Genomic DNA, 16,701 nt, shown 5'->3' on the forward strand with positions numbered 1-16,701 from the left:
CACACACACACACACACACACACACACACACACACACACACACACACAAATTCAATAGAGATCACATATCAGTCCGAACAAAATAAGTCATTACTATCAATAAAACAACTTTATACACCCATGTATAAAAGTATACATGAGTGTATGAATGAATTTATATTAGCCTGATTGGACAGCAGTGGTGCTCCAACAGACCAAATTTGCCCATTAAAGGCCGGCGAAGCTGTTTAAAATTAGTGATTAATTATTAAGCCTCACCATTTCATTAAAAAAAAATCATTATTTTAAAATATGAATGTCACGACCCACTAAGACAAGACTGAACGGAGAGATGTTGACATTTGCTTTGATGAAAAGCCGTCGGGTTAATGCTTTTCCTTTGTATTTTAAACAAGGGTAAATAGCAATTTCAATATAAATTGGAAAAAGAAAAGTGCGTGCTTGCGTGCGTGCGCGTGCAAGTCTCCGTCCCGTCGTGCGTGCGTCTCCATGGTTACCTTGACCTCCCGCAGCGAGTCCAGGAACTTGTCGTGGCGGTTGGTGAGCATGTGCAGCTGGTTCCCGGCGTCCCGCTCCGCCTGCTCCTTGGTCTTGGGGAGGGCGGTCTGGTCGCCGGGCGCCAGCTCAATGTCGATCTCCACGTCCTGGGGGGAGGAGCAGGAGGAGAGAGGCGTGAGGAGGAGGAGGAGGAGAGGGTTGAGTAGGAGAGGGAAGAAGGAGGAGGAGAGGGTTGAGTAGGAGAGAGGAGAAGGAGGAGGAGAGGGTTGAGTAGGAGAGGGAAGAAGGAGGAGGAGAGGGTTGAGTAGGAGAGAGGAGAAGGAGGAGCAGGAGAGGGTTGAGTAGGAGAGAGGAGAAGGAGGAGGAGAGGGTTGAGTAGGAGAGAGGAGAAGGAGGAGCAGGAGAGGGTTGAGTAGGAGAGAGGAGAAGGAGGAGGAGAGGGTTGAGTAGGAGAGAGGAGAAGGAGGAGGAGACGGTTGAGTTGGAGAGAGGTGTGAGGAGGAGGAGAGAGCAGGAGAAAAATAAGAGATGTATGAGTAGGAGAGAGAGGCAGGAGAGGGTTGAGTAAGAGAGAGGAGGAGGAGGAGGAGGGGGGGAAGAAGAGAGGTGTAAGTAGGAGAGAGAACATGAGAGGTGTGAGTAGGAGAGAGGAAGAGGAGAGAGGTGTTAGTGGGAGAGATGTGTGAGGAGGAGTGAGGACGTGAGAGGAAGAGGAGGAGTGAGGAGAAGGAGTAGAGCAAGGGCGTGGAGGAGGAGAAGGAGGAGAAAGAGGAGTTTTAAGGATGTGTAAATAGGAGGGGGGGGGGAGGAGGTGGAGGAGTAGGAGTGAGATGCACGGGGCAAGAAAAGGGGATAAGGGAGAAGACGAGGAGACAGGAGAGAACGCGGAGAAGGAGCAGTAGGTGTCGCAGGGGGTGCAGGGGCGAACACAACAGATCCTTAATGATGGCACTAGCCATGACATGTCCCTGTTGTGCACGCATGCTGTTCTGAAAGGGCACGTCCGAGGAGGAGGTCCGAGAAAGTGCAAACATCCACCGTTTGATTTACAACCCAGAAAGTTACACTTGTCGTTTAGTTTCAAGGTAAAGCTTTGTTTGTCTTTGTAATGACTCGGCATATTTGGCTAATAAATCAGCGGCAGCACATTATCCTGCATTTCAGCAGAGGTACATTAGAAGAGCTTCAAACTCCACTCTGATGTTAATCATTCACCTTTTGGTTTTTTGAATGGAAAGTCCTGCTTAAGGCGGAACTTTACTACATAATTACTTCCTGAAAACTGTGGTTCAGTCTTTAATGAAACACTGAATAAAACACTACAACTTGGATCAATGGTATCCACAACAATATGATCATCAAGTTTAATATACCATTTTTTTTTTTACAACATCCTCTGTTACACACTTGAGAAAGGGCAATACACAAATAACTGTGCCCTTTTCCCGCCTACCTGCCTATTTTGTGTGTGTGTGTGTGTGTGTGTGTGTGTGTGTGTGTGTGTGTGTGTGTGTGTGTGTGTGTGTGTGTGTGTGTGTGTGTGTGTGTGCAAACATTAAGTCCCACTGCTGCACCCTGACATTATATGCGTTATGTCTCCATAGATGCGTGTGCGTGGACATGTGCAAGGCCCTCGCCCTCCCACTCCTCCTCCTCCTCCTCCTCCTCACCCTCCTCCTCCTCCTCCTCCTCCTCCTCCTCCCCCTCCTTGCACCCACCTCCTCCTTGGTCTCGCTGTTCTCCCGCTCGCGAGGCTCCTGCTTGACGTGCGTCGCCATGGCGAAGGCGGCGCGGTCATGGCTGTCGGCCAGGTTGATGACGTTGGTGATGGACGGCAGCATGGAGCCCTGGCAGCTGGTGCCGATGATGGTGTTCCGCTCGCACACCGCCAGCAGGAGCTGGGGACGGACAGACGCACGCAGTCAGAAAGACAGCCGGATATACGTACTCATGGTAACTCGGCAACAGACAGACGGACAGACAGGCGCAAGAGATTTTTCAGTTAAATATGAAATAAAAAAAGGGTAATATACAAAAGTGTATCACTGCTTTATAACCTAACGCTGCTTTAAAACCTCTCTCAATCATGCGTCTTCTATAATCTTTTGCCGTCTATTGACCTTAAAATGTGAAGTGTAACTTAATGACAGAATCCCATTATTATCCTTAATTGGTTTTCTATGATTTTTTCTATTCTCAATTTTTATAAAATAGAAAGCTAAATACGACATACAATAGCGATATGACAGCTACTGTTAGATACATGTCATTAAGGAGCGGGGAGGGGGGGTCAGTCCTTGGGGTAGAGGGGTCAGTCCTTGGGGTAGAGGGGTCAGTCCTCTTGGGGTAGAGAACACCCCTCCTCTAAACACACAGAATGGGCCGGTTCACCGGTAAACGGCTGCAGGGCGGGACCCCACCTCGGTGCACTGCTTGATCCAGAAGTGGCTGCCCATGGCCTCCCAGTTCTGGGAGCAGCAGATGTAGAGCAGCCGCTCGTAGACGCGCCGCTTCATGGACGAGTCGAACACCTCGAAGAACTTGGCCCGGATGAGGGCCTGGGGGCAGCGCAGTCCCGACAGGAAGGCCGGCTCCAGCTTGGACGTGATGTCACTTCCTGAGAGGCTCTCATCCCTGGGGGGAGAAAATGAATAATAATTGGGAATACAATCAAAAAAAGAGGGAAAACTAAATATGTAACGCGACATAAAAAAAATGTGTGTTTCTAAAAACACACACGATGAAGCAGGGTCGTTCCTGACAATGCGGTTCTTCCGACACGGCAAAGTTCGAGTGTGTACATCATTATATTTTAAAAGGAAACCCTAAACCTAAAAATAAAAAAATCAAGTCGCAGTGCACACGTGCAATGGACTGCAATTCCCCGTAAGTGGCTTTGGAATAACATTTATAGTAAATAATTGAATTGTTTCTAGCATATCCCCACGCAAGACGCAGCGCCGGGGGATAAGAGAGCTGGGGATCATGGCTCCAGCTGGATATTAATTGCGCTCGGCTATGCAAAGGCTGCCGGGATCTAATGGCACCAAGAGCGCCAACAGCCTTGCATTAAAATACCTTGGCATTAACATCTTCTTAGGACTCTATTGAACAGGCCTTGCGGGGGCCGTTCAGGTAACGAGACAGAGAGGAAGGGAGGGGGGACAACGCAGAGGCTAGCCTTTGACACTTCGTCAGACACATTGCTCTGCCATGGAAACAATGGATTTTCGTTATTATTCTACATCCATCGCCGTTGCAGCTTGTGTCAATTTTGTTTTAGACACCGCACCCGGTTCGGACAGATAGTGTGTGTGTGTGTGTGTGTGTGTGTGTGTGTGTGTGTGTGTGTGTGTGTGTGTGTGTGTGTGTGTGTGTGTGTGTGTGTGTGTGTGTGTGTGTGTGTGTGTGTGTGTGTGTGTGTGTGTGTGTGCATGCGTCTGTGTGTGTGTCAAGACAAAGGGAATTGAGTAGAAGAAACGCATGTGGTGGCATTGGCTCAGGGGGTAGAGCGGTAGGTCGTATGGCAACCGAAAGGTCGCTGGTTCGATCCCCGACCGAGCTGGGTGTTCCCTTAGACGGTTGACACTCAGCCGGAGTATGATCGTGTGCATGAATGGACGAATGTTAGACCCTTGTTGTAAAGCGCTTTGAGATGCAGTCCATTTACCATTCACACAAAAGAGAATGTGAGCCTGTTAAAGCATGGGAAAGAGAGGGGCATGAGAATGAAAGAGATCGAGGCGGGTTGAAAGAGACTCAGTGTGACGGAGAGTAGGAATGAGGGGGCAGTGAATGACACACACACACACACGGAGTGGGAACGGGGGAGTGAGGAAGCGAGAGGGACAGAGATGACGAATAGCCCGCAGCCGGGGGATAGGGTCTCTGCTCTCTGGCTCTCCCCCTCGAAGGGTCCCAACACCTGCTGACACGGTGCCGTCCCACTGCCGACCCACCTCCACCCTCATATCCACCCTGCTCCACCCGTGCTACGCCGACGAGGTTCTTCTTACTCATCCTCCCTCGTCCAGTGGAGAGGGAGAACCGGCCATCAACCATCCGATCTTCACAACAAGGAAGCCGCGTATATATCTTATTCATTTTGCCTTGGTGGAGCCGGGCTTTGAAGGCCCTCTGCCGCTGCAACAGACGTAAACAAACAGCCAACCCGACAAGCGGGGCGGTCTCGGCGGACGACATTACAGCGCTGCGTCGGACTGCCGCCGCCCGGTCGAGCCCAGTCCGTAACCTTGTCAGGGATTCTATTAAGCTTCCGTCTCGTAGCGCCGCAGTGATGCGCCTCGAATTAGTCCTCTTTGGTAAGCATGATGTACCCCGTTTTCCTCCACTAGCCCCGCTTATTTATTTAATTTCACCCCCCCCCTTCCCCCCTCCATCTGCCTGAAGACGTTCGTCATGACGGCGGCGGCGGCGGCCACATCGACCCCGCTGATGAGTAATGGCCACAATTACCTGTAGACGTAATTAACGAGGTCCAGGAACTGGGCGTTTAGCTCAAGGTCGTCCGGGAAGCGCTTCTCGATGTAGGTCATCATCTTCACCAGCAGGATCGACTTCTCCCGCAGGTTGGGCATCTGGAGGGGGAGGATGGAGAGACGTCAACACGGTGGGTCGTAGGGCGAGGTCAGGGGTCGCGGTGCAGCTCGGTCAGAGATACGGGTGTGTGTGGGTTTAGAAGAAAACGTGTGGGTGATTGGTTTCCGTGGCGATGAGGAAAGTGCAGCGCGGGCTCGGAGATGCGGATGAACGCGTTCCTTATTTTCTAAAATACACAAACTCAGTATTCAAATGCATTTTCCGACACTGACAATCCCCATTACGCGTGATTGACAGCGGCTTACGCCTGCTTATTCAAACTACACACACATCTGGGGAATGAGTTGGTTTTATTTAATGATGCTCACGGATGGGTTTTATTAAAAACATTTTTTTTCATCGATCATATTCACTTTTCTGAGAACACCTACAGAGAAGTCATATAATCCACGGAAATATGATCTTCAACATGATTACCCAAACCGTGCCTCGGCCCTTTGGCAACACCCTGAGACCTGAGCCTAGTGAGGTACTCCCCATAACAAGCAACACACTCCAAATATCCCCCATTACGCCTAAAAGTTTGAATATTGGCAGAGGACTGAAGTTTCTAGAGAACTATAATGAAGTCACTTGCAACCCGTCCCCACAAGCCATGTTCTGAACCCTTAACCTCATATCGGAGGAATACTGCTCTTGCATGGGTTTAATATAAAAAACATCAAAAGATTTGGTATAAATATAAGAGAGCGAGCGAGAGAGAGTGTGAGAGAGCAAGAGAGCAAGAGCGAGAGCAAAACCGAGAGCGAGAGAGCGAGAGAGCAAGAGAGCGAGAGAGAAAGCGATTCAATGCTCAAATTGTTTGGTTAATCACATGTTTGAGTGATACACCGATAGGGGGGAAATCAGTCAAAGTTGCTTGCATCAATCACAGCGCTAGCAAGAGATGTTCTTCTGGATGGATTCACGGGTTAAAAGAGAAAGAACACAAGCCATGAACAGCCAGACATGCGGCCCACCTGGTTGGCGGCCATGGGGGAGTTGTTCTTCACCCACTCCTCCACGATCTTCACCACCGCCCGCAGGATCTTGGCGTCGGACTTCTCGATGAGCGACGTGAGGATGACCTGGATGAAGTTTTTCCTCATCTCCATGTTCATGACGGACAGCCGCGTCTTCACCAGGTCCAGGCTCAGCATGACCAGCTCACTGGTCACTATGGGTACAAGAGCGCAAGGGAGGTTGTGAAGAAAAAGGCTGATCATAAAATGGAAGTTTGACAAACAATGGCAAGTAGGGCTGCTGTGATTGGTCACTTCCTACGCTGACAATGCGTCAACGTTGATATTTATTACAGGATTATTTTAACCATGACAATTGTATTTGGTTACGGTAAATGTGGTACTTCAATATCACTGCGTGATTGGTCAGTCAGTTGCTTTTGGCTAGCATCCTTTGTCCTTTCCTGTGAAACATCTACAGACTCCTAAAATACATTTCGGCGGCAGCAGTCTGCCACCAAAGCAGTTGGGTGTAAATAGCTTCAAAATTACGGGAATGCTTTGAATTGGTCGACAACAATGTCAAAAAAATGTCTACTGTAATTTAGAACAGCATTTCTGCAATATTGAAAATTGGACCGCCAGAAATGGCAAAGGCACTGGGCCGATCACACAGCAATCTTCCAGAACGGGCTGCCCACCATTTCAGTGTATTCCTACGGTAGGGCAGACCTGGACCGACATGCCTTCTCTTGATGCTTATCTTTGGGACCTGGCCACAAAAAAGCTCTACTCCTCAAGGGAAGAGAAGACGGGGTTCTGTGCGATGGGGCCTTAATAAGCGTGGTCGGGTAAGACAAATTAGCAACGCTGTAATATTAGAGGGGAGAGCTTTTGCCACTGCGGCTGCTACATTGCGCTCGTTATTAAAGTCATTATCCCTTGTTTGCCTGCTATTTTAGACTCTTCAATGAATGAGTTTTGATTATAACTTGTTGAGCGTAGAATATGGTCTTATTCTTGGTTGACTGACGTTTTGCTTATGTGTATCTTCAAAATAAATTTCTTGGGCATACCTTATCGAATTATATAATTTCAGATATTATCTTCAAAGTAAGTCTCTGTACAGAAATACTTATTTTTTGGCTTAAATTGTCATACATAGACATAACTTTTGAATAACGGATCAACATAATTAAAGGTTCGAAAGAAACATAACTATACCTTACTTTATTGTATTACATATTTAACAACGCTGATGCATTCGTTTTTCTCAATGTAGATCTCAATGTATCGAACCTATTTTTTTTGGGGGAGAAAAATTGTGTGTTTAGATTAATCTGTAAAATAATAGATAACATTTTTTATTGTTAGTGGCAGCCCTACAACGGTTTGGACCCAGTTATGTTTTGTTCAGATTTAATTTTGGTAGAACCAAGTGTTAACCACATGAGATCCAACGCATGACTTAAATCCTGAAACTGTGACAGTCAATAAAACCCCAAACAACGTAAAGCTGTGAAATTAAATGTTCGGGTAATGAGATACTGCGAGACTCCTCCAAGACCCACGCAGGGCAGGCACTCTTTGGACTGTAGAGTGACTGTAATTGTTTGCAGCGGAGGGTTAAATGGCTGTGTTTTCTCCGATAAAGTAATTAGAGGTCTGCTTAAGGACTGGATAGCATCTTTCGGCCATTACCAGCCTGTCTGAGGGACTAAAAAACGAATGGGTTCCCTGGCTGCTATCTTTAACGTGACACCGACCGGCCATGTCGGCAGGAACATCTGAGGAGTGGAACTGAAGCGTTCACTGTTTAAACCAGGATCTAAATGAACGAAACACAGAACATTAATGTTACCTTAACTGTAATTCAACCTAACATGCCTATGCTCTCCTGTCCCTTGTCCAGCAGACACAGAATCCGTTTCTAAGCTATCGTGCCATCCAAACAGAAATCCATGACTCTTCAAACCCTTGTCTTCTCCTGGTCTTTCTGAAGGAGTGTATCTGTCATCGTATTCCACAGAGACACCTTGGTCCCAATACAGCCATTGGAACCAGACCCCAGGTACATTCCCAGTGAAACCAGGCTCTCTGGAGTTTGATCCCTCCTGAGTGATAGCACCATTCAGAGAAACACAGCTGAGCCTATTGATGCAGAAAGGTCAGCGGTGGGCCCGGTATGGCCCCAGCACTGGGACACGCAGGAGATCTGGGCCTTGAGATAGCCCAGAAGGGGTCACACTGTGTAAGTGTGCAATTGTGTTCACTTGCATCAATGTCCTTCTGAGTTTTTCTCCCAAGACTGCTCAGATTGGTTGCTACCGTTTTATGTGAGCACAGCCACCCAAGACCTCTGGGTTTTCATGTGTACGCCTTCCGCATTTCACAAGTACAATTCCAGCTAGGTTTTTTTTTTTTTTTTTGCACACATCACAGAGCTTTCACGGCCTCTATTGAACAGAGAAACCTTAGAGTGATCTGTGAGGGTGTTCAGTCTCTTGAACATTTACCTGTTACACTCCTATAATGATCTAGGCGTCCATTGTATGCATACCTGCGTTGCCATAGATTCTCGTATTTCTAATAAACCTGGACCTGCATGATACCAGTGCTGTTCAGAGAGTGTGCTGGTCTGAGAGTCTGCTCCGACTGTTAACTAGAACAGTAGGTCGTCCACGAGCATCAGCCCTCTCTTTCACCTGGTACCGTACCTGTACTGGACTGAGAGTCTGGTACCTAAAACAGTACGTCCTATATGATCATCAGCCCTCTCTTTCACCTGGTACCGTACCTGTGCTGGACTGAGAGTCTGGTACCTATAACAGTACGTCCTATATGATCATCAGCCCTCTCTTTCACCAGGTACCGTACCTGTGCTGGTCTCGGCCGTCCCGGGGTTAGCCTGCTGCAGGCTCAGGTGTTCCCGCACCATCTTCTGCAGGGAGCGCATGAAGACGGAGATGAGGCGGTCGATGTAGCTGGCGTTGTAGCTGCACGCCGACTTCAGGATCATCAGCGTTCCTGGAGGAGCACGAGAGAAGGATAGTAAGAAAGGGTGCTTGGTGCCGGGGAAAACCAAAAGGCCCGACAGCTATGGGACCTCAGCATGGAACGGAAATGGGGGAATCAGAAAACTGGTGACAGAGCATTTGCATTTGTGGCCCCCAATACACCCAGGTACACACACACCTAGCAAGGTACACACACAAACATGCACACGGTACATTGAAAGACACACACACAGACAACCAACCACCCAGGCAATAACACAAACACGCATCCAGGTACGCACACACACACACACACATACACACCCAGGTATGCAAACACACATCCATCCAGGTACACACACACTCTCTCTCTCTCTCTCTCTCTCTCTCTCTCTCTCTCTCTTCAACCGCTAGAGCCAGCGAGGCGTTGACCCCCCACTGCACAGCGGCGTCCTCTTGGAAGCTCATTTTCAGTGAATGGAACAAAAGTTACAAAGAGTCAGACGACGTGTGAGCGGTATGAGTCATGTCTCCCGTCGTCCGCACTCCCCGGAGGGCGGCGGGGGGCGGGGGGGGGGGGGCGACGGGGAGATGAATGTTAAAATGTCAGCCCTCAGGCCGGACACATGCATCACCCAGCCTGGCCTGCCTCCCCCTGCGCCCTCCAGCGGGGGGGGGAGGAGGGGGGGAGAGGGGTGAGGGGGGCTGTCATTGTGGGACCCCGTATCAGGTAGCGTTACATTAGGATGCTCTCCGATAACCATTTGTCACCTTGAAGACCCCCTTTTACTGGAACGGGCCGAGAGAAAGCTACGTTTCAACGTGCTTGAAATTTGATATCCAGAAATATATATATATATAAATATATACTCACAGAGACAAAGCAAGGGACAGAGAGAAGAAAAAAAAATAAGGAATTTGCTGCGACTTTGTAAAAGGGGAAACTTAAGACGAGGCCACCCGGCCCCTCACGGCCCCCTCCCCGCCATCAAAACAGGGAGACAGCTGGGTGACTAAAGGGGAGGAAGGGGCTGTAGCGGGGGGGCCCGGCGAGGAAAGCTTAATCCATCCCAAGACGCGGGCTCTCTGCGCACGGGGCCGTGGCGTGCTGTTTAACCCACCAGCTGTTGGCCCCCCCAATGGTGGCCCTTCACTTTGCATTTTAATGACCCCCCGCTCGCCGCCTCAGCGGCCAAGCCGGCCCAGTGGTTTGTCCAGCGCTGATGGCATAAGGGGGGGGGGGGGGCATGCGTGTGAGAATGTGAGTGCATGAGTTTGTGTGTTATAAAGTGTGCATGATAATGTGTGTGTGGTCACACGTATGTGTGTGTGCGCGCGTTCGCGCGTGCGTGCGGGTGTGTGTGTTTGGTTGGGTGGGAAAAATAAAGAAGCCATGACTGGCTGTTATGAGCTTCTTAAGTGAGCGTGATCACAAGTGCTCACATGCGGACTGAAGTGGGATAAATGTTTGAAAGTGGGGGAGAAATTGGGAATGAACAGAGACAGAGATAGAGAGAGAGACAGCGAGACTGAAAGAGCGCCCGAGACAGAGGGAGAGAGATGTGGGTAAGGATTTTACATAACAGAAACCGAGAGAAGGGGAGAGAGAGAGACAGCGAGAAAGAGAAAAAGAGGCCGTGACAGAAAAGAGACAGAGCGAGAGAGAACGAGGGAGTGGTGGTTAGAGGTTTTAAAGAACAGAAACCGAGAGAGAATGAAAGAGACGGAGAGAGACAGATGGAGAAAAAGAGACAGAGCGAGAGAGACAGAGAGCGAGAGAGAGGGGTGGTTACAGAACAGCAGCAGACGTTTTACAGAACAGCAGCAGCAGCAGCAGCAGCAGCAGCAGAGAGAGAGAGAGAGAGAGCGAGAGCGAGAGCGAGAGAGAGCGCGAGAGAGAGCGCGAGAGCGAGAGCGAGAGAGAGCGCGAGAGAGAGCGCGAGAGCGAGAGAGAGAGAGAGAGAGAGAGAGAGAGAGGAGAGAGAGAGAGAGAGAGAGAGAGAGAGAGAGAGAGCGAGAGCGAGAGCGAGAGCGAGAGCGAGAGAGAGAATTTACCAAAGAGCTGCGTGGGGTTGGCGCTAGTGGTGGCCTTCTCGTAGTTGGTCAGGCCCTCGTAGATGACCTTCCCCACGGCTGCGTACAGACACTCCAGCTCCTCGTACTTGGACGCCACGGTGGACGTGCCGATGGACGTACCTTGAGGGCGGGAACACAACAGCGAGGTCAGCGGCGAGGGCGGGACGAACGGGTAGAGACTGTGTGTGTGTCTGTGTGTCTCTGTGTGTGTGTGTGTGTGTGTGTGTGTGTGTGTGTGTGTGTGTGTGTGTGTGTGTGTGTGTGTGTGTGTGTGTGTGTGTGTGTGTGTTTTTATTTTGTCAAAACAAAGAAAAGGTCATTTTCTATAAAAAGTACTTAAATCTGATGAGAATTATGGTGTGTGTGTGTGTGTGTGTACATTAATGTATGTGTGCGTACATTAATATGCGTGTGCCCGTATTCGTACGTGTGCGTGTGTGACGATTTGATAAGCGCATGCATGTGTATGTATATACCCGTGTGTATGTGCGCGTGTGTGAACGTATATGCCTCCATGTGTATACGGGTGTGGTCGGCGGCCCGGCGTGACTCACTGGGCTCCGTGGGGAAGATGCTCATGAGGCGCGAGAGCAGCGAGTGGACGGCCCGGAGCACCTTGGTGTTGCCGCAGGTCATGCAGGCGGCGATGCCCCGCTGCAGGGGCTTGAAGTGGGCCAGGATGGCCGGCGACTGGAGCACCGTCAGCAGGAAGCACAGGATCTCCAGCCCCGTGCAGATGTTGGAGAAGTTGGCCTGGGCCGGCTGCTCCTGTAGAGGGGGGGGGGGGGGGGGGGGGGGAGATGGAGGTGGGAGAGATGATAGAAAGGAAGATGAGGGAGGGAGAGAGAGGGGTGGGGGAAAAAGAAAGAGTGGGTCAGAGTGGTTCAGAAACATGAACACCCGGCTGCTTTTGTGAAATGAACTTGACTTATTCATGGGCTCCATTAACGCTGCATAACAATAAGAGCACGTAGAGGCCTCGTGTACACACACACACACACGCACATTAAATCAATATTCTGTACACAGAGAGACGTATTCCTCACACAAAGAGGACCGCCGCTATTACCGTCGGCACTAAACCAAAGATCAATGGCCGACATCAAAACCTAATTTTGTCTAAATTGCAATCAAGGCCTACAATAAAGCGTGCGCCCGGGGGATAATCTGGAGCAGATCCGTAGCACTAATCTGGGCTAATGAACAAGGTGACTCCTGTGATAAGGGCCCTGGTAGACATCAGGGGCCCGTATCGATCTGACACCGTATTACCCCGACGACAAGGGCCGAGGCGAAGTTGCCATGGAGATAGGCCACGTCTATGTGCTGTACAGTGTGACCACTATGATTTTTCTGCCCCGAGCAGTGCTGTTGAGTTGTGTGTTTGAGGTGCACTATACTGAGGTGTGTGTGCACTTTGCTGATGCGCACATGCATAGTGCTGGTGTGCGCGCACTCGGAACGAGCGCTGGTGGTTTTGGTGCGATCACTGATTCCAGGAGGGCTCGGGTGCATTCCAAAGTGATATGAAATGAGAAATGGTCTCCCACGATCATGACTAGTGGGAGCAAAAATGAAATCCCGGGGAGAACTCTGGAACATTTAATTAATAGCCTATTAATATTACAATCGGTTAGTTCAAAGTCTTTCTGACGGTTCTGCCGATTCCGACAAAAGACAGCAGGTGTCAAGAGTGCTACCGAAGGGATAGAATTATGTTCTAATATCTGAATACAAATATAACAAAGGATAATTGGGTTTTCCCATGTTCGGCCGTTGTGTCAAAGGCTTCCCTTATCTCAAATAAGCGTTGAGGTGAATAGTTCTAGGACTGAGGGATTACATATATATTATATAGATATTTGTATTGTATCCCTAGAATATTGGGACAAAATGTAGCCAACCTTCTAACTGTGGTTCGCAACTACTTGCAAAAAATGACGATAATGACAAGGTTACCATTGAGGGGGTTGCAGTAGGGGGCACCTGTGTTATATATGTTTTCAAATTTAACAAAAAGCATTCTGTGGTTTCCCAGCATAATTGATAATATATATATTTTTGTAAAAAATATTAAGTGTTGTATTGCATGGCTGATTGTACTGGCGTTTATAATCCAGTGGCAGTTCTGTGCCACAGCTGGACGCATGGAGGGGAAACACTGCTATGGGCTGGTTAACACATGCTAATACCACCCCCCACACACACACACACACCATTTAATCACTGCCATGCCAACACAATGGGCACATAAAGCGAGATCAGATTCACAGCAATGTTCATTAGCCGGAAGAAGACGGCTGGTCAGCTACAACACAATCCCCCGAGGCTGTGTGCGTGTGTGTGTGTGTGTGTGTGTGTGTGTGTGTGTGTGTGTGTGTGTGTAAAGCCTTGTTTGTCAGGCTGTTCCCTGTGGGACTTGTAAAGGCGGGCAAGGAAGTGAAAAGAGAGGTGGAACAGGAGAAGAGCGGGAGGGAGGGAGGGAGGGAGGGAGGGAGGGAGGGAGGAAGAGCGGGAGGGAGGGAGCGAAGGGGGGAGGAGGGAGGAAGGGAGGTGGGCCGTAGCAGTGAGCCACGCCGGGGGAAAACATGGCGCGGTGGCGACGGCCAGCAGCGATAACCTTGTCTGGGTCACGGCAAACAGGGAGGGGGGCTACAGGTGACCATGAGGGACAGCGAGTGGAGGAGGAGAGGAGGAGAAGACAGGAGGGAAGGTAAGAGAGAAAGGAAAAGAAAGACAGAAGCAAAGAAGAAGGAAGGCAGGCAGGAATGAGGCAAGAAAGAAAGACAGAAGGAAGAAATGAAGAGGACCTGATGAGGGGAGCTGAAGACGTGTTGGGAGAAGAGGAGTGGGAGGAGTGGGAGGAGGAGGAGAGGAGGAGTGGGAGGAGGAGGAGAGGAGGAGAGGGAGGAGGAGGAGAGGGAGGAGTGGGAGGAGTGGGAGGAGGAGTGGAGGAGGAGTGGGAGGAGGAGTGGGAGGAGGAGTGGGAGGAGGAGTGGGAGGAGGAGTGGGAGGAGGAGAGGAGGAGGAGAGGAGGAGTGGGAGGAGGAGAGGAGGAGGAGTGGGAGGAGGAGAGGAGGAGTGGGAGGAGTTGGAGGAGGAGAGGAGGAGTGGGAGGAGGGGAGGAGTGGGAGGAGGAGAGGAGGAGTGGGAGGAGGAGTGGGAGGAGGAGAGGAGAGGAGGAGTGGGAGGAGTGGGAGGAGGAGAGGAGAGGAGGAGAGGAGGAGTGGGAGGAGGAGAGGAGGAGTGGGAGGAGGAGTGGGAGGAGGAGTGGGAGGAGTGGGAGGAGGAGTGGGAGGAGGAGTGGGAGGAGGAGTGGGAGGAGGAGAGGAGGAGTGGGAGGAGGGGAGGAGGAGTGGGAGGAGGAGTGGAGTGGGAGGAGGAGTGGGAGGAGGAGACACAGCGTGCCGAGGAACAGGAGGTGTGGAGGAGGTGCTGGAGATAGATTGGGGTGGAGGTGGGGGGGTGGTGTCGGGGTTGGGCTGGGCTGATAGGAAGAGGAACGGGCCCCGGCGGTGGACTGGATAGACTTCCCGTTATCTTCCCCCGCTGTCATTATTTTGTCATTATGCCGCCCGGCGCCTCACTCAGAGCATTAGCGATAACGGACAAAGGGAGCGAAGTGTTTGGGCCAAACAAGCCAGTCACACAGAGCTTAACCAGGGCTGGGGCGGGGGGGGCGACGTCCCCCCCTGCAGTCTCCACGACACACACATTAGTTGTCCTTAACGGAGTGCGGCGCGCTGACGCGATAACGAGGAGAACACCTCTAAGCCTTTCCAGTTTCCCTGCTCCTTTAGCTCGACGACCATTTAAATAGGGAAGAAATATAAGCAACATAAAAAGGCTGTTTATATAAAGCACATGCACAGGGAACTCCAGGGCCAGAGTTGCACTTGCCAGGGTTATGTTTATGTCAGGTGTTGCTTGTTACCTTGCGTTGCTTTTATGTCCTTTAAGATATATTTGAGGGATTGGACGGTTGCACATGTTGGTAGTGCAGGAATAGTTAATGGGATTTCAGAATCTGAGATAAATAAAAGCCATTCAAAAGCAAAAGCAGAGTGGTTCTGCCACAGGTGACTCGCACGATTTGCGCTGGGTCCTTAAGCAATGCACCAAGTTGAAATCCACTCCATTTTGTTCTAATCCATAACTGACCTGTGCTCTGCTCTCTCTATTGGGACATTACTTTTAATTACTGCCGAACGAACCAAAATCTGTACATTCATAACAAAACATTTGTTTATCCAGCAGGATTGAACCAGAAATATGCTTATCGTGCATAATTAAAAACTACAAAACACAACATTTTCTCCTGATGAAACTCTCTCTGCAATCGAGAAATTCCGCAATGCACCGTCGCCATTAAACAAAGAGAGCTCAGATGAAAGATCAAATGAAGAAACACGAGGAAGGAACTAGAGAGAGGAAGAAAACGACAGAAGGAAGGAAAGAACAAACCAAACCAACAAAATAAATGAGACGGACAGATAGACGGACAGGAACAAGCAAAGGAAGAAAGGAAGAAGGAAAATAATGAAGGAAGGAAGAAACTGCGGAAGGAAGAAAGGAAGGAAAGGAAAGGAAGTAAGGAAAGGAATGAAGGGAAGAAGACAGAAAGTAAGAGAAAGGAGGAAAGATGAAAAGAAAGAAGGAAGGAAGGAAGGCAAGAGAGGAAGGAAGAAAGGAAAAGCAAAGGCAGATGGGAAGGCCGGAAGGAAGGAAGGGAGGAGAGGAGGGAGGAGAGGAGGGAGGAGGGAAGGTCCCTTACCACGGTCATGAGCAGCTTGTCGAACCACTGCAGCTTGAGCTCGGCGCGGGGCCACATGTCCGGCCGCAGGGCCGTCTTCATCAGGCTGACGCAGCGCCGCGACAGCAGCTCCCCGGGGGAGCCCGCCACGTTGGTGCTGTCGTTCACCTGCACAGGACGCAGGACGTCAGCACGGCCAGCAGGAAGTCAGCCCCATGAAGGATCGGATGGGGCTTGTGCCCTTGATTTTTAGCTTTTTTATTAAATAGTTTTCGTCACAATTGTTACATTTGTTTAAATACTGACACATGTTAGGATTGATCCTGGGAATTGATTGTTAGACATAAATGCAGAGTGGGTGATCTATGAAATATTGTGTACGCTATTTTGCAAATACAAACTTTGCAATGAAGCAAAACCATCACACATGTTAAACTAGATGTGCCTATGGGTGGGTTAGCTAAATATCGTTCATGCAGAATATATGCTTAGCTGAACAATAAAAAACGTTGCCGGGAGGTGATTACAAAGCGTACGAGTGGGAGAGGTGAGGCACTGTGGTTTATTTCAGGCCTGCATCCAAGGACATCACAGCCGTCGTTACATGGCGGCAGCTGTGTGCCTTTATATGCGTGTGCTTGTGTGTGTGTGTGTGTGTTTGTTTGTTTGTGCGTGCGCGCACGCGCTTGTGGGTATCTGTGTGTGCTTCTGCATGGACTTGCATTGAGGACAGCCACCGGGTGTGTCCTATCTGGCCCACTAGGGAATTTAGCTGAACTTGCCCTGCTGACATGGATGGGAGAGTAATTCCTAGTTA

At 49.9% G+C, this 16,701-nt stretch overlaps 1 protein-coding gene across 1 annotated transcript in view; it reads right to left on the minus strand.

Annotated features, from left to right (window-relative positions):
- trrap (transformation/transcription domain-associated protein) overlaps positions 1–16,701 on the minus strand; it is a 121,286-nt gene that overhangs the window by 43,786 nt on the left and 60,799 nt on the right. The window contains exons 44-52 of the mRNA XM_056576640.1: positions 15,906–16,052; positions 11,686–11,899; positions 11,111–11,251; positions 8,937–9,086; positions 6,078–6,274; positions 4,975–5,096; positions 2,919–3,132; positions 2,217–2,396; positions 498–644 (exon numbers count right to left, since the gene is read on the minus strand). Of these exons, the coding sequence (XP_056432615.1) occupies positions 498–644; positions 2,217–2,396; positions 2,919–3,132; positions 4,975–5,096; positions 6,078–6,274; positions 8,937–9,086; positions 11,111–11,251; positions 11,686–11,899; positions 15,906–16,052 (1,512 nt within the window). The remainder of the gene's footprint in view (positions 1–497; positions 645–2,216; positions 2,397–2,918; positions 3,133–4,974; positions 5,097–6,077; positions 6,275–8,936; positions 9,087–11,110; positions 11,252–11,685; positions 11,900–15,905; positions 16,053–16,701) is intronic.

Source organism: Gadus chalcogrammus, chromosome 18, assembly GCF_026213295.1.
Source record: "Gadus chalcogrammus isolate NIFS_2021 chromosome 18, NIFS_Gcha_1.0, whole genome shotgun sequence".
In the NCBI taxonomy this organism is placed as follows: Eukaryota; Metazoa; Chordata; class Actinopteri; order Gadiformes; family Gadidae; genus Gadus; species Gadus chalcogrammus.